Below are 21,749 nucleotides of genomic sequence, written 5' to 3'. Positions count from 1 at the left end.
TAAACTGAAAATGTCACTTTTGTGTAGCACTGAACAGAAAACTTTGAAAAATAAAGAAGAAAGAATATTTCTAATGAGCAGAATAAGGACATTTTGTGGGCTTCTCTTTTCTGTTAATATCCAAACCAACAAATGCAGTTCCAAATTGATGGCCCAATACCTGCCTGGTGAAACACAGCAATTTTTTGCCTTGGCCAAAGAGTTGACTTTAGTATATTGAGAAGGAATTAACACTTCTTCCACTACATAAGCACTTGGGCATTTTTTGTATTATAACACCTAGCAAATTATATCACCTGCTTTTATTCTCCTTATAATGTTAGAATTTCTACAATATAAACTATTTCAAGACTCCTAGTTTTCACTCTCTTGATACTAGGTGCAATTCATACCCATAAAGACTTAGTAAACACTGGTGATAGTTGTTTACCCACAGCACAGCAAATTTACCAAAAAATAACTTAAGAGAAAAATATTGGATTCTTTAACATAATAAACACTTACAAAAGAAGGGAGATGTCTCATTCTAAAACGATAAATTGTTCTATTCGTGGTACAGAAAAATAGTGAGTCGTATTTAAACTATGGTACAAATATCAAATATTTGGTTCATTCTGAAACTGATAGATTATTAGAAAAATAAGGAAGGAAATGTGTCAAAGATTTTTGGCTCTATGAATGTTAAGTATCACTAGTAAATTCTACCAAAAAAAAAGTTTATAAAGCCACAATATATCCATATTGCTTTGTGGAAAGGCTTCTCGAGTGTCTGGATCTAGAGTTAATACATAGCATCTGAAAAGGTTGCTCAGCAGTTTAAAAACAAATTTAGGTCTTACAGAGGACATGGGGTAAGTACTTCACACCCACATGATGGCTCCAGTGTGCTGCTTTGGCAGAGAAGTGTTTGACTGAAAGTGATTCTTACAAGTAGGAGGAAGTAAGGAAATGGAAGGCATCAACACTGAAGGTGGTGAGTGAGATTAATAAGCACACCTACTGAGAGTCCTGTGATATACTGCAATCGCAGTACAACTACCAATAATCTTGTAATATACAACAGTGACACTCTTGCAAGAAATCAGCTTTGCCCTTCAAAATGTGTTCTGACAATTTTATGTCTACACTTATTTGTGTATGTATAATTCCTTTTTCTAAAAGAGTTGAATACTGCTAATAGTCTGTGTGTTACAAATCGAAGATGAAGCTGGAGGGCAGAATTAGTACACTCTTTCTCTTTTAGGTTTATACTAAAACTGGATATTTTACTGTAAGAAATGTATAATTTTATAGTGTAAAACTAATATATAAAGACATGACTGTAAAAGTGTATAACAAAAGATTAATAGTCTCACACATTTACACATGCATTTTACTTCCTCACAGTATGCAAACTATTTATCTTTTATACCTTTATATTATATACGTTGAATAAAAGAAAATGAATTTTCATCTTGTGTATAAAGTGAATTTCTACAAAAAATTGAATGTCATTTTCATAAACAAAACTTTTATTTGATTTATAAAGACAGGATGGTTTTACTTTGAAAGCACATTTCTTCTGACCAGCTTCCAAAAAGCATGTTTCACATCCTTATTCCTCAGACTATAAATGATGGGGTTCAACATGGGACTTACGAAAGTATAGAACACAGCAATAATTTTGGACTGCTCCACTGATTTATCTGTGGGAGGTCTAACATACATGCAGAATAGCGTCCCATAAAACACAGTCACTGCCACCAGATGAGATCCACAGGTGGAAAAGGCTTTGCGCCTACCTTCAGCAGAACGCATCCTCAAGATGGCAATGAGAATGAACAGGTAGGAAATGAGGATTATGAACAGGGAGTTGGAGAGGTTAAATCCTGCTACTACAAACATTGATGTTTCCTTAATGAATGTGTCAGAGCAGGAGAGTCTGATGAGTGGAGGGTCAGCGCAGTAGAAGTGGTTGATGATATTGGAGCCACAGAAGGTCAAGCGATATGTCCACATGGTTTCCATCAGGCCACTAAGGAAGCCATAGATATAGGGACCAGCAATCAGACGCACACATACACCTTTGGACATCTTGCTACTGTAAAGCAAAGGGTTACAGATGGCCATATACCTGTCATAGGCCATCACAGCTAGCATGTAATATTCAGTAATCACCATAGCAATGAAAAAATAACACTGGACTAAACACGCAGCATATGAAATGGTTTTCTTCTCTGATAAAAAGTTCACCAGCATCTTGGGAGTCACATTGGTAGAATAGCACAAATCCAAACATGACAAACTGGCAAGAAAGTAGTACATTGGGGTATGCAGGCGGGAATCTATCCTGATCAACACCATCATGCCAAGATTCCCTCCCACAGTGATCAGATAGATCACCAGGAAGAGCACAAAAAGCAAAGGCTGCAGCTCTGGACGATCAGTTAATCCCAAGAGAATAAATTCAGTCACCATGGAGTAATTGCCTCTGACCATTTTCTTAGGTGCCAGCATGTTCACTTAGATGAGTTAAAGAAAGGTAAATGAGATGCATGTTAGACATTTTCTCTCTTTTTCCCTAGCACTCTCTTATTATTTATCCACATACAAATATAGCTAAGGTCTGAGAATATCAGAGCTAGTACACTGGATTTTCAAATCTACAAAAAAACAAAAACCACTCCGGGTGTGGTGGCACATGCCTTTTATCCTAGCACTCAGGAGGCAGAGGCAGGCAGATTTCTTAGTTTGAGGCCAGCCTGGTCTACAAAGTGAGTTCCAGGATAGCCAGGGCTATACAGAGAAACCCTGTCTCGACAAAAAAAAAAAAAAAAAAAAAAAAAAAAAAAAAAAAAAAAAACAACAACAACAACAACAACAACAACAAAAAACCCAAAACAATCTTTTGTTTTTTGTATGTATGGGTGTGTGTGTATGGGTGTGTGTGTGTCCATGTCCTTGCCTTCCATATCATTTGGGGCAAGGTTTCAGCATCTCTTGTTATTAAATAATCTGACAAATTTGCTTCTCAGAATTCTATTGTGTGTCTGCTTCCCATATCAACATTGGAACACTGAAGTTTACAGACACATATTATCACAACCAATTTAAATGGATTCTAGGGAACAAATTTTCCACATACATGTGGTAAGGTGGTTAAGGCAGGTATTTTACCCACTGAGCTATCTCCTCAGCCTAGGTTGGCATTCTTAAGTATATCACGCATATTCCTAATGACCTGGCAGCACAGGTACAGATCATGCCCACCCAGACAGGATCACACGTCACCAAATTGCTGTGAGGTGAAGGAGGTAATCATGGTCCAGTAATAGGACTAACTGGGATAAACTTCCAAGTGCACACTATAGTTTGTTATGAAACCGTAGTCTCCTTCTTAATAAATTAGGAGGGATTTACCAGTGACTCACACTGTATGTATATCTAGAAGCCTTACTTTGGAAAACTTGATTCCCTTGTGTCAAAAAGAAAGAAAGCAAGAAAGCACAGAATTAAAGATACCAGAACCAAGTTCTGCCAGGATTAATTTTTCTATTATAATCTTAGTGCTTCATAATATAATCTCTCTGTTGAAATACAAAATGATGAATTTAAAAACTGGGGATAACAAAGATCTATATGAGTTACTAAGTAAAGGGTTTTCATACAGCAGTCGGTATCACACACAGAAAGGAAAATTTAAACACCAATAATTAAGTTACATGTTCACTTCTTTATAAATTTACTTTTTCATTTGTTCCCTCCAATCACATGTTTCACCACACATGACAAAATTTGGCAATATGTTTTTGTAGTGAGCAGAAATTTGACTTTAAGCTTTCTAATTGCATGGAGAATAAGTCCAACTGTCTTTTAAATAGTAAAGCAAAAAATAATGAAAGGAGCTATAATTATTGTTAGTACAGAGGGCAGGATGTGCTTTTGAAATTAACAAATTGCATTTTCAGATAATATCGTCAGTATCTTCTCTAGTGAATAAATACAACAACAAACCTCTATAGTGTATTTTAATTATGGATTTTGGTGTTATATTTAGCGTATTTAAAGTTTTAAAAATAGATGGTATAGAAGAGAAAATTCAATTGGTTATCATAGTTATTTATTCAATCAATCACAGTAAGCAAGGTGGGGGCATAAGAATCAACTGAAATGAGCTAAAGAATAGTTTCTGTGTAAAAGCAGTTACTCTGACTATGTGGTGGAATCCTTACTTTATGCTAATGGGAGTCCCAAGTTCTAATATACTATGAGGATATGGTTTTAAAAATTAGAATGCATTATTTTCAGCAAACTCTATCAAAATATTCTTAGAAATTATTTTTATATTTCAATCTGTCCTCACTCAAGTCATACAATAGAAATATGCAGACTTGTTCTACTATGATACAGTAATTGCATATAGTGCCAAACTCACCAGCTGTATATTTTAAATATATAAGCTGTTCATGATAGCTGAATCAAACAATAGTACAAATTATGTTGATGGTGCTCTCAGAATGCTGCATACTTAATTAAAATAACCTAATACACAAATGACTGTGAACTAGAACACAAGTACTAAAGAAGAAAACAAACAAACAAACAAACAAAAAAAACCCCAACATAACCAATAATGGGGCTTGCTTTGAAAAAGGGTGGTTGATGTCATACAAAGAGGGTGTAGAAAATTTTCGTTTATTGTCATAGATGAGTAGTATACACTTTATCTAAGTAGATATTTGTGTTTAAAATAAGGATAGACATTGAGGAATAATGGGGGCTGATCTGAGGTTTGAGGCATTTTTAAGCATTGTCTAGTGCACAAGAGTAGAAGAATACTTAAGAAATTTGAACATTTCATATGGAGACATTCCCTGTCTTTGAAGAATTGTGTTGGGATTTTGATGGGGATTGCATTGAATCTATAGATTCTTTGGTAGAATGGCCATTTTACTATATTTCACTGGAAACTTTCAATTGAAATAGAAGCTATTCAATGTTTACTACAAGTATTAAAAAGATATCATGATAGAAAACCATAGACAGCAGACATCCCTATAAATAGCCCTTTCCTTATGACATTGATAATCTATCTAAAATTTAGCAACTAGTTGTCAACATGAATACTGATAAAGTTTTGAAACACATATATTGTTTATGAAATCAAATAAAAGTGTAGCCCATCACAAAATTTTACATGCTCTATAATGTTAACTTACTTCTATCTAGATTGAAAATATAAAAAATAGATAATTTAATTTTCATATGTTTATATTCTATAGGAAAATAAAATTAATTGCCGTATTTGGAAAATTGTACAGATTGCTTTTAAATAGAAAAGACTGTTGTAAGTCATTATGCATTGTGAATATATGGGTGAAATTTTGAGTGACTAGTTTTCATCCTACTAATTAGAAAGACAAACATCACAATCAACAATAATCAAAAACATAATTATATCTATAAAATCAGATCTACAGGTTTTGTTGGCATCTGAAATACTACTAGTTGAAATGTACATATCATCTTCCTTGGAACTGGTCTATATGAAAATTTCATTGTAGCAGAGTAGCTCTTAAGTCACTAGTCCATGACCATATAATTTCTTGCACAAAAGCTGTGATTTTGTCATATAAATTGGATGAAGTGGGAGAATACTAGAAATTTTCGTTAAGGAAAGGGATAGAGGAAAAAAGAAATAATAGTTTATTAATTAGAAGTCTAGTCATTGGGCACCTAACTAACTGGCTGAGCATAGAAATATACAGAAGACAGATGGCTTGGTCGTTAAGAGCACTGTCTGCTCTTCTAAAGGCCCTGTGTTAAATTTCTAGCAACCACATGGTGACTCACAACTATCTTTCATGGGATCAGACACCCTCTTCTGATGTGTCTGCAGACAATGACAGGCTATATATATATATATATATATATATATATATATATAATCTTTTAAAAAATGATAATGTAAGGTAGAAAATAAGAATAGAGATGTATAAGCCAGATAGTTTTGGTTCCTATAAACCTCCTGGGAGTGTACACTGTTCCTGTATGCTTTACCATCATGGATTGAAATCCATTCAAATTTGAAATCCATTCTCTCCTAGTTTTCCACTGTCATGCTTCTCAAATAAGACGACACGATATGTTACCATGTAACAATGAATGACTGTGATTTCTAGGGCACATTTGAAAATGGAGAGTCATATAATCCTCTATGTTGTTAGTGAAACTCTTTCAAGAATTCACTTATATCATAATAACATCTCCTATGGCAGAGTCACATTCTCTTCATGGTATTTGGAGTTAGCACCTGTTCAGTGTCAGATATTGAGCAGTTTTAAAAGTACCTGCAATTTCTACCAAACCTACCTTTCAATTTTGAATCTACCAGTTCTAAACTCATATTTTCTAGTGTACTTATTAGATACATTAACATTGATCCCAATGTTCTCTCTTCAATAATTTACAGGTAAATTTTTAAATACCTATAATATTTAAAATTTCCAAGAAAGAATAAATTTCAAAATAATGTATCTTTCTTTTCTTTGATTCTTATGAAATATTTTATTTTTAAGATTGCAATATAATTATTTCATTCTTCCATTCTCTTTCCTCCCTTTAAGCCCTCCCTTATTCCCATCGTTCCTCTTCTTTCCCATTAATTTTTGATGACAGTGCTTTGTAGGTATTAAAGAACTTTCCAGAAACATATTCTGATAATATCAGTGCAATGAACAATTTATTTCTTTCATGTGGCATTAATTTTTGAACTAATTATTTAAATATTGAAATACAATTTGGCAACAAGAGTGGTTATCACAAACATATAGTTTCAATAAAATATTAATATTTTTCAGTAAGCAACCTAAGTAACACACACATACTCACTTGTGTCAGCAAGATAAAACCTTAGACTACTGTTCAATAAGTTTTGTTGACATTGATTCCTCACGATGACTATTCAAACTGAAACAAAAATAAAATAGAAATACAAAGGTCATGATATTCACTCCTACCTGAATTCAGGAAAACTTCTCACAGAAACAGTAGAGTTCCAACCAAGGAACAGCTTAAAATGATTTATGCCCTATTTGTAACTTAGTGAGCTTATTCCCAAAGTATTTTTAACAGACCCCAAAGAAATAATTAAAGAAACATAGTAATTGGTTTAGACACATATTCAATAGAACCATGGGATTTGAGCAATGGAATTGCATCACCTTGTATTCATCTCGAGCTATGTATTTCATGTGTTTAAAATTGACTCTCAGAGGATATTTTGTTATGAATCACTATTTCTTACAAGAAAATAGTTTGAACAATTAGTAGTGGCATAATGTTTTGACATAATTCATGGACTTTGATTTTTTTTATGATTCTTTCAAAGCTGGAATTTTGTACTGTAAATTTCATAATTATGAAAAAAACTAAGTAGTCATACTGCAAAACTAATAATTTTATTGTTGTAATGATTTATTAGACCACCAATATCATATAATTAAACTTAATAAAATTAATAGAAAACAAGTTTTTACAGTATAGACACCTCCTAAGCATATTAACATTTTTCAGCAAGATTTCAAGACAGCAAGTATTAATAAGTAATATATTCAGATTTGATTTTCTGTCAAGGAAATAAATTATATCGACAAATTCTTCATAAAATAAAAAAAATGAGAATAATCATGAATTTATCAATTTGGTTCCAAATTTCTAAACTTATGAAGGATGAGGTGTGTCAGCAAAGAAGCAATAGGTAATGTCATATGTGTATATATGTGTATATGCGTATATACACAATGTGTATGTGTGTGTGAGCATACATCTGTGTGTGTATTATGAACTCATACTTACATTACATCGATGAATAGTGTTCTGAAGTCTAAATGAGAACTAATGGACAAAAGAAAGAATGACAAATGGTAAAATGCAGGAGAGATGTAATCCCAGCACTTGGGAGGCAGAGGCAGGCCGATTTCTGAGTTCGAGGCCAGCCTGGTCTATAGAGTGAGTTCTAGGACAGTCAGGGCTACACAGAGAAACCCTGTCTTGAAAGAGCCAAAAAAAAAAAGTAAAGTATTCTCAATATAAAATAAATACTTAAATGACAATGCCCTTGTTAATGTAATATATGGTATACAGTAAAAATAAAGAATGAAAATTACAAATATGTAGCCAACTCCATACACTAGGCATATATAAATTATCCCCAGTAATGGGGCACAAGGATAGACATTCATCTACCTCTTCACAAAGTTGTCCTTCCAGGATAAGGACGTTCAACAAGTAAAGAATAAATGAATGAAATGGAAGGAAATTAAACAGTTTTACTTACAGATGATATATGAAAATATTATAGAATCTATAAAATAAATAAACATACTAAAGTCACTAAGACAGACTAATCTTCAGGACGAAGCAGAAACTTACATTTACGTGTACTAGAAAGTATTCTTGCAACAAACAATTATGGACCAAACAATATGACATAAGACATAACATGAACTTAAAGTTCTGAATTATGTTGAACACTGATTTGCATGTATAATCTTAACTTGAGTGCTGGAGAACTTTACAAAATATTTATAAGAAATTCTGTTTTCTTCTATGGGACTATGTGAATTATAAAATTAAGTATCCAAGGTCAATCTAGATGAACAATAACAAAACATGTACTTATCTTAAGGAATCATTACTTAATATAGAACTGGAAGAAGATTACATGAAGACCATATGGTTTATCTTATTTTTATGGTGAAATAGGGCTGTTGATATATTCAGCTCCCTAGGCAATAAAACATTCTGAGAGAAAGATCTGGATTGCTCGATTTATTCATCTGATCCTGAAGCTTTGATATTTTGTACTGCCAAAAAAAAAATGCTTTATTTTTGTTTACAAAAAATCCTCACTGCCATGGGTTATGAAGAATAAAACAAACGTTACTATTCTAAGAGGAGTTAGTAAGGAAATGACCAGTCAATGCAATAGCCTCACTGTCTGCTACGGCTTACTGCCTCCTGGGTTTTTTTGTTTGTTGTTTGTTTGTTTTGTTTTTTGTGTTCCCCTTTCTGGTTTTAGCCATTACTCTCGGACCAACATCTTCTAAACTGTCAGGTGAAGATGACAGTAAATGTGATCTCCCAACCTGAGTCTTAATAGACGGCAGGCTTACAAAACATGGAATCCTGGACCCACAGTTTTACATATACAAAAGTATGACCGCTCAGTTTCATGCTACTTGCACAACTCCTTCTCCACAGAGGCACATCAGTGAGCAACAAAAATCACTATCAGGATGCATTTTCTCGTTTTAACTTGTAAGTAGGTGGAGTAGTACAGATGCAACATTATTTCTCAAAAATCCTTCAGCAAAAAGACTGAAAGATTTTATAACTGAATGGTATTTCTCAGAGAACCAATATATCCTGTTGACTCCTTTAAACAAGTTCACAGCAGGGATACAGGCAGAAGGCTAGCATTCAGAAGTATTTACCTTGAATAATCCCTTTTCAAATATGATCTGCTGATTAATCTAGGGACCTGTCTACAACATGGATATGAACACACAGATCTGAGGAGGAATGAGATTCAGTGTTTTAATATGTGCTGCAGTGATATCTATGCTACTAGTTGGCATCAATTGCTGTGCTCTTTGCTATGAGAAAACATCTCACAAAAGTAACATAAGAGAAGGAGGAATTATTTCAGACATTATTTAAAAACAGATTTAGTCATTGAAGTAGGAAGATATAGAGGCAGGAGAGAGGTACATTTGTCACCGTATGATCACACTCAGGAAGCATAAGTTGAATGTGCCTTCCTCTGTTCATTTTCATGCAGTTCATGACACCAGGTAAGGAGATGGTTAGGTGTACTTTCAACAAGTACACGTTTCCTCAGGTTAACATCTCTAGATGTATCTATACAACAGAGAAAGAGATATAACTCCTAGGTGGTTTTCAATCTAATCAAACTGACTGTGAATATTAACTATTATTGGTCCATGAAGTACAGGCTGTAAAATAGGACAAACATTAGGCCAGATGATTTATTTCAACACAGAGAACATATTATTAGGATATGGCCATAGGGAATATGAAAAACTCATCAAAACACAAATAAATTTCTCAGGAAATTATTGGTGCAGTTTGTTGGAAGGTGGACGCATCAATGCTGTCCTGATGACGTTTTGCCTGAGTATTGTTTTCAAGGCCTGCTTTACATCTTTATTCCTCAGACTGTAGATCAATGGATTCAGCAGAGGACTTACAAAGGTGTAGAAGACAGCTATTATTTTGGATTCTTCAACAGTCTTGTCAGTGGGTGGTCTTACATACATGCAGAAGAGTGTCCCATAAAACAATGTGACAGCCATCATGTGGGAACCACAAGTAGAGAATGCCTTGCGTCTTCCTTCAGCTGATTTGATCCTTAAGATGGCAGCAATAATGAAGGCATAGGACACCAGGATGATTGTAAGGGAGTTGGAGAGATTAAAACCAGCTGATATTAACATGGCATGTTCTTTTTTGTAAGTATCAGAGCAAGATAGCTTAATAAGTGGTGGGTCAGCACAGTAGAAGTGGTTGATGACATTGGATTTACAGAAGGTCATACTGAAGGTCAAGATGGCTTGGAATAGTCCATCTGAGAAGCCATAGATATAAGGACACATGGCCAAGCAGATGCAGACTCGCCTGGACATTTTCACACTGTAACGCAGAGGGTTGCATATGGCCACATAGCGGTCATAGGCCATGGCTGCCAGCATATAAAACTCTGTAAGGAGAAGTGCAATGAAAAGGTAGCACTGGATAAAGCAGCCAATGAAGGAAATTGTCTTCTTTTCTGATAAGAAATTGGTCAACATCTGTGGGGTGGCTGTTGAGGTATAACACAGATCCACAAATGCCAAGTTACTGAGGAAGAAGTACATAGGCTTGTGAAGGCGGGAATCCAGTCTAATCAGAGCCATCAAGCCCATGTTGCCTAAGACGGTGACAAGGTAAATAAACAGAAACAGGACAAAGAGGAGAGGCTGGAGTTCTGGGCGATCTGTGAGCCCCAGTAAAATGAATTCTGTGATTTTAGTGCTGTTTGTGTGGGGCATCTCCTGAGATCTGGGTCTGTGTTTCAAGCTGCAGAAACATGGTAGTTATGGAGATAAAAAATAATGATAAAAATCATGTTTTTCTTAAAATCATGTTTTCTTAAAACATGACATCTAAAACAAATTATATAATAATCCTCTTCATAGTTCTACAAATTCCCCTTTTACTTTGCTTTTCATTCTTCTGGATATATGTTTGTATATAATGAATCCTATATCAATCATATATCTATGAGTAAATCGTTGCTACATCTGTCCTGTGTCTCTGAACTTCTTTTGCTTCCCAATCTATCTGTTTTATAAACACTAATATAGTTTAAGTTTCTTTGTGAGTTATTTTGTACATACCTCCCTCATATATTAATCTAATCAGTCTCATTAATTTCATGTTTTCAGGACAGTCTATACACCTATGTAATCACATCCAGGTTTTTTACTAGCATTATAATGGTAAGAAGATAGTCCTGTTAAATGCTGTACCATGAACATTCAGAATAATTTATCCTCTTGTTTATGAGTAAATTTAAGTATAATTTCATAGAAGTAGGAATTAATGTCATTTGGAAAAACTCCTGGATGTCTTGGTGATTTTATATACAATATGGAAATAATTACAACCTAAATATTCTATGAGCAATGTTTTTCTTGGTAAGCTTAGTACTCAATAAAATTCACAGCTATTTCATGATAGCAAATTGAAAACTGAAATATTTTGTTCTTTGATGGAATTTTCCATATGGAAGGAAGAAGTCACTTCATTTGTAGGAAAATTGATTGAACTCTAGACATTTATCTTATAAACATAGGCTAGACCAAAAATATTTGCCACATAAATAATAATCTCTTCCAATCACATAATGATAAGATGTTTAAATTTCTACATTAGATTTTTATATATAAAACAATAAAATTCTAATTTGATTTTTCATTTGTGATATCATGATAGGGATATTTTATGGGCATTAAAAGAAGTGCATATGTGTATACTTTTTCAACAGAAATTATAAAATATTAGTGTGTTGAGTAATTCTAGTGTTTCTTCCAGCATAATTATTTAGTATATAATTTTATTTGTGAATAGTTAAAATATTACTTGTGTAGTAGGTGGTTATTAAAATGCATAATTCCAATGCAATTTTAGTTTTTTATGACTCATCTAAATGCCCAGTATATAATTATTTCAACAAAATATTACACTCGACTAAGATTAGCACTACTTTACTGATAACTAATTGCTAGTAGTAAATATCCAAAATGATATAAAATCAAAAGTGTGAATATAAATGTCATAATTTCATTCCTACCTTGCCCAGGAAAATTTTCTCTGAGACACTAGCAAACCAAGCAAAAAGCTTCAGAAAATTTTCTCTATATAAGTTATAACCTTGAGCTTTTATCTCCAAAATTATCGCTTGACATACCCCAAAGAATTAATTAAGGAAAGATAGTAATTGGTATGGATAGTCACGCATCATAACCTAGGGATTTAAGCAATGGAATTATATCTTCTTGTAATCACCCTGAACCAATTGTTTCAGTTGCTTAAGAATTGATACTTCTCTGGGATCATATTCTGTATATGTTAATCTCAGGATAGCTTCATTTATTTTATTTAATCAACAAATAGTAATAAGTACAACAAATTTTAAAAGAAAAAAAAAAGAATTGATACTTAAGGGAGTTTTTAATATGATAAATCAGTATTTCTTTTATGAAGATGAGTTGAATATTTAATTATGATATAGCATTATTACATAATTCATGGACTTTGAGGTTTTTGAGATTTCTCTCAAGCTGAAGTGTGTGCTTTACAAGCATTTTTAAAAATAGCTGGAGCTAAGTTATTAAATTACAAAATTAGCTGAGTTAAATTATGACTGTTTGAAAAGATTATGCATAGAGTTGTAGTAGAATTAATTTAATGTAGTAGTTCTTAATCTTCCTAAAATTATGACTCCAAATTTAATATAGTTCCTCATGCTGTGATGGCCCCTAACCATAAAGTATTTTTGCTGCTTCTTCATAAATTTTGCTATTGCAATGAATCATAGTATCATATACAGAATATCAGATATGTGACCTCTGTGAAAGGATTGTTCTCCCCCAAGGGATTTGCAACTTACAGGTTGAAAACCACTGGTTTAATGTGTTAGGCTTAGATGTATAGAATTAATCTTTTATGGACAACATAATAGGAATGGAATTTGACAACATGTAATTTATCTGCCAACACATGAAAGAAAAGGACAATTGAGGAGCAAAAAAAGAATGAATACATTTCCATGTATTTATGGAGACATTAGCCTCCATGTATAATATAATGAATATAAAAATATAATTCTAACATTTAAATTAAATAAAAGTTGTCAACTAATACAATTCTACAAAACATATATCTCCTAATGTACAAACACATCTAATTTTTAGTAATTTTTCAAGACAATTGGTAAACTTGATTGTGCAACTGGAAACACTGGGGAGTCCCACAGAAGTTTCCATATGGTACCAGGGAAATGGGGGACTTCCCTTGTGCTTTTTAATCTCATTAATTAAAGCATAGAAGAATAGACACAAATGGAAGCTTGATATCAATTTTATGAAAGTTTGACAAAAAATCCCTAGGGCAGACAAGGTATAAATCCCAGTAGCTACCTGGAAAAAAGAATAAAAAGATTTAGAGAAAAATCATGCCCTTTTAGTTAATCTAACATGCAGGTTAGCCACTTGGTGCACAAGCAGCCATAGATTAGGGAGCAGAGCTCTACAGAAAAAGTGAGAAACCCTGCAATAACAGAAAAAGCATTCTTATCCTCTATATAGTATCTACAATAAAAAGATATGAAAGGATAGTAAGGAAAAGACATACTTTTCTTAGTCAGTACTCTGAAAGGGGCTCAGACTCAACAAGACTTCATAGATAATTGTAAAGATTTAGCTAGGGGCAGGAATTCTAAGAAGGAAAAATGCATTGTGTCATTAAGAGGTTTCCATTATATCTTTAGTATTGGTTAAGATGAATTCACTTTCCTAGGGTCCCTGGTGATTATTGACCTTACTAACTGAAATAATGTGAGGAGACATTGACTTGGCTTTATGTACAGGGAGATTTCATTCCTTAGTATAGGAATGAAAGATATGTAACTATCTTTAGTAGTTACATAGTTTAATAAAAAATTAAATAGCATTCTTTAATAGATGTTCTATAATACTGTAACTATTCTGAATTCATTCTCATCACAAATAGACAAAATATGTTAACAAATTTCTTGTCAACTAAAATCATTGATCATAGGCCTAATGATACATGGGGAAATTCTATTTTACTATCTACATTTATTGAAAATGAAGTGTATCTGAAAGGATGAAAATCTAGGAAGGTTACACACACACAAATGTGAGCATGCACGTGTGTGTGTGTGTGTGTGTGTGTGTGTGTGTGTGTATATATTCATAAAAAGTTAGTGGAACAAAGGACCTAATACTAAGAGGAAAACTAAGGACTTGTAAGTACCAGGCAGGTGAGCAATATTATCTGTGCACTTCAGTGTATATGAAATTTTCTATTTGTAGAAAATTGTCTTGTTTCAGTACAATATATCATGCATGATAAATATATAAAATAAAGTGATTTTAAATGCGTACTTGTCTATATATGTACACACTGTGTACTGGCTAGTTTTGTGTCAACTTGAGACAAATGGAGTTATCACAGAGAAAGGAGCTTCAAGTGAAGGAAACGCCTCCACGAGATCCAACTGTAAGGCATTTTCTCAATTAGTGATCAAGGGGGAAAGGCCCCTTGTGGGTGGGACCATCTCTGGGATAGTAGTCTTGGTTCTATAAGAGAGCAGGCTGAGCAAGCCAGGTGAAGCAAGCCAGTAAAGAACATATCTCCATGGCTTCTGCATTAGTTCCTGCTTTCTGACCTGCTTGAGTTCCAGTCCTGCATCCTTTGGTGATCAACAGCATTATGGAAATGTAAGCCGAATAAACCCTTTCCTCCCCAATTTGCTTCTTGGTCATGATGTTTGTGCAGGAATAGAAACCCTGACTAAGACACACTGTGATAAGGAATGAGAAATTGCTACCTTCCCTCTTCTCAACATATTACTATCACTTAAAATACTCAATAAGGAAATAAAAAGAAATTAATAAATGCGAAGAATGAAACTTTTTACTCACAAGTGACAATGACAGAACATTTCACTCTAAAAGAAAAGAATATACCTTCTTCTCAGCACCTTATGGTACCTTCTTCAAAATCAACCATATAATTGGCCACAAAACCCTCAACAGATACAAGAAGATTGAAAAAGTACCATGCATCCTATCAGAGCACCATGGCCTAAGGCTGGTCTTCAATAACAGCAAAAACTAGAGAAAGTCCACATATATGTGGGAACTGAACAACTCTTTACTCAATGATAACTGGGTCAGGGAAGAAATAAAGAAAGAAATTAAAGACTTCCTGGAATTTAGTGAAAATACTGACACATCATACTCAAACCTATGGGACACAACGAAATCAGTGCTAGGAGGAATGTGCATAGCACTAAGTAAAGAAATGGCAGAGATCTTACCCTAACAACTTAACAGCATACCTGAGAGCCCTAGAACAAAAAAGAAGCAAACACACCCAAGAGGAGTAGAAGGCAGGAAATAGTCAAACTCAGGGCAGAAATTAACCAAATAGAAACAAAGAAAACAATACAAAGAATCAGCAAAACCAAAAGCTGGTTCTTTGAAAGAATCAACAAGATAGACAAACCGCTAGCCAAACTAACTAAAGAGCTAAGAGGCAGTATTCAAATTGATAAATTGAGAAATGAAAGGATATATATAACAACAGAAACAGAAGAAATTTTAAAAAATTATCAGATACTACTATAAATGTCTATATTCAACAAAGCTGGAAAATCTAGATGAAATGGATGGTTTTCTAGACAAGAGCCATATACCAAAGTTAAATCAAGAGCGGGTAAACAATCTACACAGGAACAGATCAGACAAGGAAATAGAAGTCATTAAAAACCTCCCAACCAAAAAAAAAAAAAAAAGAGCCCAGAGCCAGATGGATTTGGTACTCATTTCTACCTGCCCTTCAAAGAAGACCTGATACGAATTTTCCTCAAACTATTCCACAAAATAGAAACAGAAGGAATAATAATTTGTTCTATGAAGCCACAATTGCTCTAATACCTAAACCACAAAGGAAACAACCAAAAGGAGAACTTCGAACGAATCTTGCTTATGAATATCGACACAAAAATACTCAATAAAATTCTAGTAAACCAAATCCAAGAACATATCAAACCACCATTCACCATGACCAAATAGGCTTCATCCCAGGGAGCAAGGTTGGTTTAATATATGAAAATCCATTAACATGATCCACTATATAAACAAACTGAAAGAAAAAAATCACATGATCAAAAATTCAGGTGACAGCAGATGCTGGCGTGGATGTGGAGAAAGAGGAACACTCCTCCATTGTTGGTGGGATTGCAGGCTTGTACAACCACTCTGGAAATCAGTCTGGCGGTTCCTCAGAAAATTGGACATAGTACTACCGGAGGATCCAGCAATGCCTCTCCTGGGCATATATCCAGAAGATGCCCCAACTGGTAAGAAGGACACATGCTCCACTATGTTCATAGCAGCCTTATTTATAATAGCCAGAAGCTGGAAAGAACCCAGATGCCCCTCAACAGAGGAATGGATACAGAAAATGTGGTACATATACACAATGGAGTACTACTCAGCTATTAAAAAGAATGAATTTATGAAATTTCTAGCCAAATGGATGGACCTGGAGGGCATCATCCTGAGTGAGGTAACACATTCACAAAGGAACTCACACAATATGTACTCACTGATAAGTGGATATTAGCCCAAAACCTAGGATACCCAAGATATAAGATACAATTTCCTAAACACATGAAACTCAAGAAAAATGAAGACTGAAGTGTGGACACTATGCCCCTCCTTAGAAGTGGGAACAAAACACCCTTGGAAGGAGTTACAGAGACAAAGTTTGGAGCTGAGATGAAAGGATGGACCATGTAGAGACTGCCATATCCAGGGATCCACCCCATAATCAGCATCCAAACGCTGACACCATTGCATACACTAGCAAGATTTTATCGAAAGGACCCAGATATAGCTGTCTCTTGTGAGACTATGCCGGGGCCTAGCAAACACAGAAGTGGATGCTCACAGTCAGCTATTGGATGGATCACAGGGCTCCCAATGGAGGAGCTAGAGAAAGTACCCAAGGAGCTAAAGGGATCTGCAACCCTATAGGTGGAACAACATTATGAACTAACCAGTACCCCGGAGCTCTTGACTCTAGCTGCATATGTATCAAAAGATGGCCTAGTCGGCCATCACTGGAAAGAGAGGCCCATTGGACACACAAAATTTATATGCCCCAGTACAGGGGAACGCCAGGGCCAAAAAGGGGGAGTGGGTGGGTAGGGGAGTGAGGGTGGGTGGGTATTTGGGACTTTTGGTATAGCATTGGAAATGTAAATGAGCTAAATACCTAATAAAAATTAAAAAAAAGAAAATCCATTAACATAATCCACTATATAAACAAACTGAAAGAAAAAAATCACATGATCATCTCCTTAGATGCAGAAAAGGCATTTGACAAAATACAACACCCCTCCATATTAAAAGTATTGGAGAGATCAGGAACTTGAGGCCCATACCTAACCATAATAAAAGCAATTTACTGCAAACCAATAAGAGTCAATATCAAATTAAATGGAGACATAATTGCAGCAATCACGCTGAAATAGTGAACAAGGCAAGGATGCCCACTCTCCCCGTATCTATTCAATATAGGACTCAAAGTGTTAGCAACTCACTGATAAGTGGATATTAGCCCAGAAACTTAGAATACTCAAGATATAAGATACAATTTGCCAAACATATGAAACTCAAGAAGAAGGAAGAACAAAGTGTGGACACTTTGCCCCTTCTTAGAACTGGGAACAAAACACCCATGGAAGGAGTTACAGAGACAAAGTTTGAAGCTGAGACAAAAGGATGGACCATCTAGAGACTGCCATAACCAGGGATCCATCCCATAATCAGCCTCCAAATGCTGACACCATTGCATACATTAGCAAGATTTTGCTGAAAGGACCCTGTTGTAGCTGTCTCTTGTGAGACTATGTCAGGGCCTAGCAAACACAGAAGTGGATACTCACAGTCAGCTATTGGATGGAACACAGGGCCGGCATGGAGGAGCTAGAGAAAGTACCCAAGGAGCTAAAGGGATCTGCAACCCTATTGGTGGAACAACAATATGAACTAACCAATCCCCCCGGAGCAGGTGTCTCTTGCTGCATATGTATCAGAAGATGGCCTAGTCGGCCATTAGTGGAAAGATAGGCCCATTGTTCGTGCAAACTTTATATGCCTCAGTATAGAGGAGCACCAGGGCCAAGAAGTGGGAGTGCGTGGTTGGGGGAGTGGGGGTGGAGGGGGGAGTTTTGGGATAGCACTGGAAATGTAAATGAAGAAAATACCTAATTAAAAAAAAAGAAAATTGAAGAAAGAAAAAAATTAAATCTCAAAAAAAAAATGTATTTGGAGTTAGAAGTAGTAAATGAACTCAATGTAGGTAAGTGCTCCCCTCCCTATCTCTGTATAATTAAAATAGTAAAATAGAGTAATGAAATAAAATAAAAAAAGACAATAAGACAACAAAAAGAGATCAAGGGGATACAAATTGGTAAAGAAGAAATAAAGGCATCACTATTTGCAGATGATATGATAGCATACATAAGTGATCCCAAAAATTCTACCAGAGAACTTCTCCAGCTGATAAACAACTTCAGCAAAGTGGCTGGATATAAAATTTACTCAAATAAAACAGTAGCCTTACTTCATACATAGGATAAACAGGCTGAGAAAGAAATTAGGTAAACAACTCATTTCAAAATAGTCACAAATAGCCAGCCTGGGAGGGAGTTGCCAGAGCATCTGCAGGAGACATCTTGGTTTCCAGACTCCACCGAGACTAGTCTGCACAGGTGAGAGTGTGGACTACAGAGGCTAACAGCTTCTAAGACAAGAGGGAACCACAGAGCTTCTGAGGCAGACCCCGTTTCATGCTCCAGACATCAGGTACCTTCCCTGCCTGAGGAGAGGTGTCCACCCTGACCGGAAGGGCTTTGCTGGAGTACCTGAGGGAGCCATCTTGGTCCCTGGATCCCTCTGAGACTAGTCTGCACAAGTGAGAGTGTGGACTACAAAAGCTAACAACTTCTGGGAAAGGTCCTATTTCGGGCCTTCATCTTCTGCCAAGAGGCAAGTCCGAACTCCAGATATCTGTGAACCTTCCCTGAAAGAGGAGAGCCTGCCTGCAGAGAGTGCTCTGACCACTGAAACTCAGGAGAGAGCTAGTCTCCATGGTCTGCTGGTAGAGAATAACAGAATCACGAGAGGAACAAGCTCTAACCAGAGACAACTATAACAACTGACTCCAGAGATTACTAGACGGTGAAAGGCAGACATAAGAATCTTGCTAACAGAAACCAAGACCACTCACCATCATCAGAACCCAGCACTCCCACCTCAGCCAGTCCTGGGCACCCCAACACACCTGAAAACCTAGACCCAGATTTAAAGGCATATATCATGATGATGGTAGAAGGCATCAAGAAGGACTTTAATAACTCACTTAAAGAAATACAGGAGAACACTGCTAAAGAGTTCCAAGTCCTCAAAGAAAAACAGGAAAACACATCCAAACAGGTGATGGAAATGAACAAAACCATACTAGACCTAAAAAGGGAAGTAGACACAATAAAGAAAACCCAAAGTGAGGCAATACTGGAGATAGAAATGCTATGAAAGAAATCTGGAAACATAGATGGGAGCATCAGCAACAGCATACAAGAGATGAAAGAGAGAATCTCAGGTGCAGAAGATTCGATAGAGAACATCAGCACAACAGTCAAATAAAATGCAAAATGCAAAAAGATCCTAACTCAAAACATCCAGGAAATCCAGGACACAATAAGAAGACCAAACCTATGGATAATAGGAGTAGATGAGAATGAAGATTTTCGACTTAAAGGGCCAGCAAATATCTTCAACAAAATCATAGAAGAAAACTTCCCAAACCTAAAGAAAGAGATGCCCATGAACATACAAGAAGCCTACAGAACTCCAAATAGACTGGACCAGGAAAGAAATTCCTCCTGACATATAATAATCAGAACAACAAATGCACTAAATAAAGATAGAATATTAAAAGCAGTAAGGGACAAAGGTCAAGTAACATATAAAGGCAGACCTATCAGAATTACACCATATTTTTTCACCAGAGACTATGAAAGCCAGAAGCTCCTGGACAGATGTTATACAGACACTAAGAGAACACAGCACAGGCTTCTATACCCAGCCAAACTTTCAATTACCATAGATGGAGAAACCAAGGTATTCCACGACACAACCAAATTCACACATTATCTTTCCATGAACCCATCCCTTCAAAGGATAATAACAGAAAAACAAAACAAAACAAAAACAAAAACAAAAACAAAAACAAAAACAAAAACAAAAAAAAACAATTCAGGGATGGAAATCATGTCCTAGAAAAAGATACAATTTGTAAAACACATGAAACTCAAAAAGAACGAAGATCAAAGTGTGGACACTTTGCCCCTTCTTAAAACTGGGAACAAAACACCCATGGAAGGTGTTACAGAGACAAAGTTTGGAGCTGGGATAAAAGGATGGACCATCTAGAGACTGCCATAACCAGGGATCCATTCCATAATCATCCTCCAAACGCTGACACCATTGCATACACTAGCAAGATTTTGCTGAAAGGACCCTGATATAGCTGTCTCTTGTGAGACTATGTCGGGGCCTAGCAAACACAGAAGTGGATACTCACAGTCAGCTATTGGATGGAACACAGGGCCCCCAGTGGAGGAGCTAGAGAAAGTACCCAAGGAGCTAAAGGGATCTGCAACCCTATGGGTGGAACAACAATATGAACTAACCTGTACCCCCGGAGCTCTAGCTGCATATGTATCAGAAGATGACCTAGTAGGCCATCAGTGGAAAGAGAAGCCCATTGGTCGTGCAAACTTTCTATGCCTCAGTACAGGGGAATGCCAGGGCCAAGAAGTGGGAGTAGGTGGGTAGGGGAGTGGGGGGGAGCGTGTGGGGGACTTTTGGGATAGCATTGTGTTCCTGTGATATGATATGGAGTCTTGCCAGCAAGGACACACACACAGGACACACACGGGTTCTTCTGCAGCATAGCTTTAATGCAACTCGAGAGAAAGATCATCAGCTTCTGGGGGAGGAGGCCTAGAGCACAGGAAACTCGGTCCTTAAATAACCCACAAAGAGCGGTTGGAGACGTGTCAGCTCCTGATTAGCTGCTCACTATCAGCCCAGATGACTGCCACGGGACAGGCAGGGCACAAGGCATGGAGAAATACCCCAGCACATACGGAGACTACTTGTTTACTAGTTAGAACACTGGATATCAGCGCCATCTTGTAATGGCGATTGCAAGGGCGGCTCCTCATATCTCCCCCTTTTCTTTTATTTAAAAGGCAACAGGCCACCCAGTACTGAGAGTGGAGATAGAGGTCAAATCCCCAGTGTGCAAAAATAGAG

General features: G+C 35.9%; 2 protein-coding genes across 2 annotated transcripts; both read right to left on the bottom strand.

Moving 5' to 3' along the window:
* Nucleotides 1-1,539: 1,539 nt before the first annotated feature.
* On the bottom strand, nt 1,540-7,026 carry Olfr1030 (olfactory receptor 1030). Its single transcript, NM_146588.2, has 2 exons — nt 6,999-7,026; nt 1,540-2,501 (listed from the first exon to the last, which is right to left on the bottom strand). The coding sequence occupies exon 2, from the start codon at nt 2,494-2,496 to the stop codon at nt 1,540-1,542; it is 957 nt and encodes a 318-aa protein (NP_666799.1). The 5' UTR covers nt 2,497-2,501; nt 6,999-7,026.
* A 3,038-nt stretch (nt 7,027-10,064) lies between these two features.
* On the bottom strand, nt 10,065-11,125 carry Olfr1029 (olfactory receptor 1029). Its single transcript, NM_001011852.2, has one exon. It carries the CDS (start codon nt 11,091-11,093, stop codon nt 10,119-10,121), a length of 975 nt encoding a protein of 324 aa, NP_001011852.2. The 5' UTR covers nt 11,094-11,125; the 3' UTR covers nt 10,065-10,118.
* Nucleotides 11,126-21,749: the final 10,624 nt, after the last annotated feature.

This window comes from Mus musculus, chromosome 2, assembly GCF_000001635.26.
Source record: "Mus musculus strain C57BL/6J chromosome 2, GRCm38.p6 C57BL/6J".
Lineage (NCBI taxonomy): Eukaryota > Metazoa > Chordata > Mammalia > Rodentia > Muridae > Mus > Mus musculus.
The sequence above is the reverse complement of the archived record's forward strand: the minus strand, read 5'-3'. Positions and strand labels throughout refer to the sequence as shown.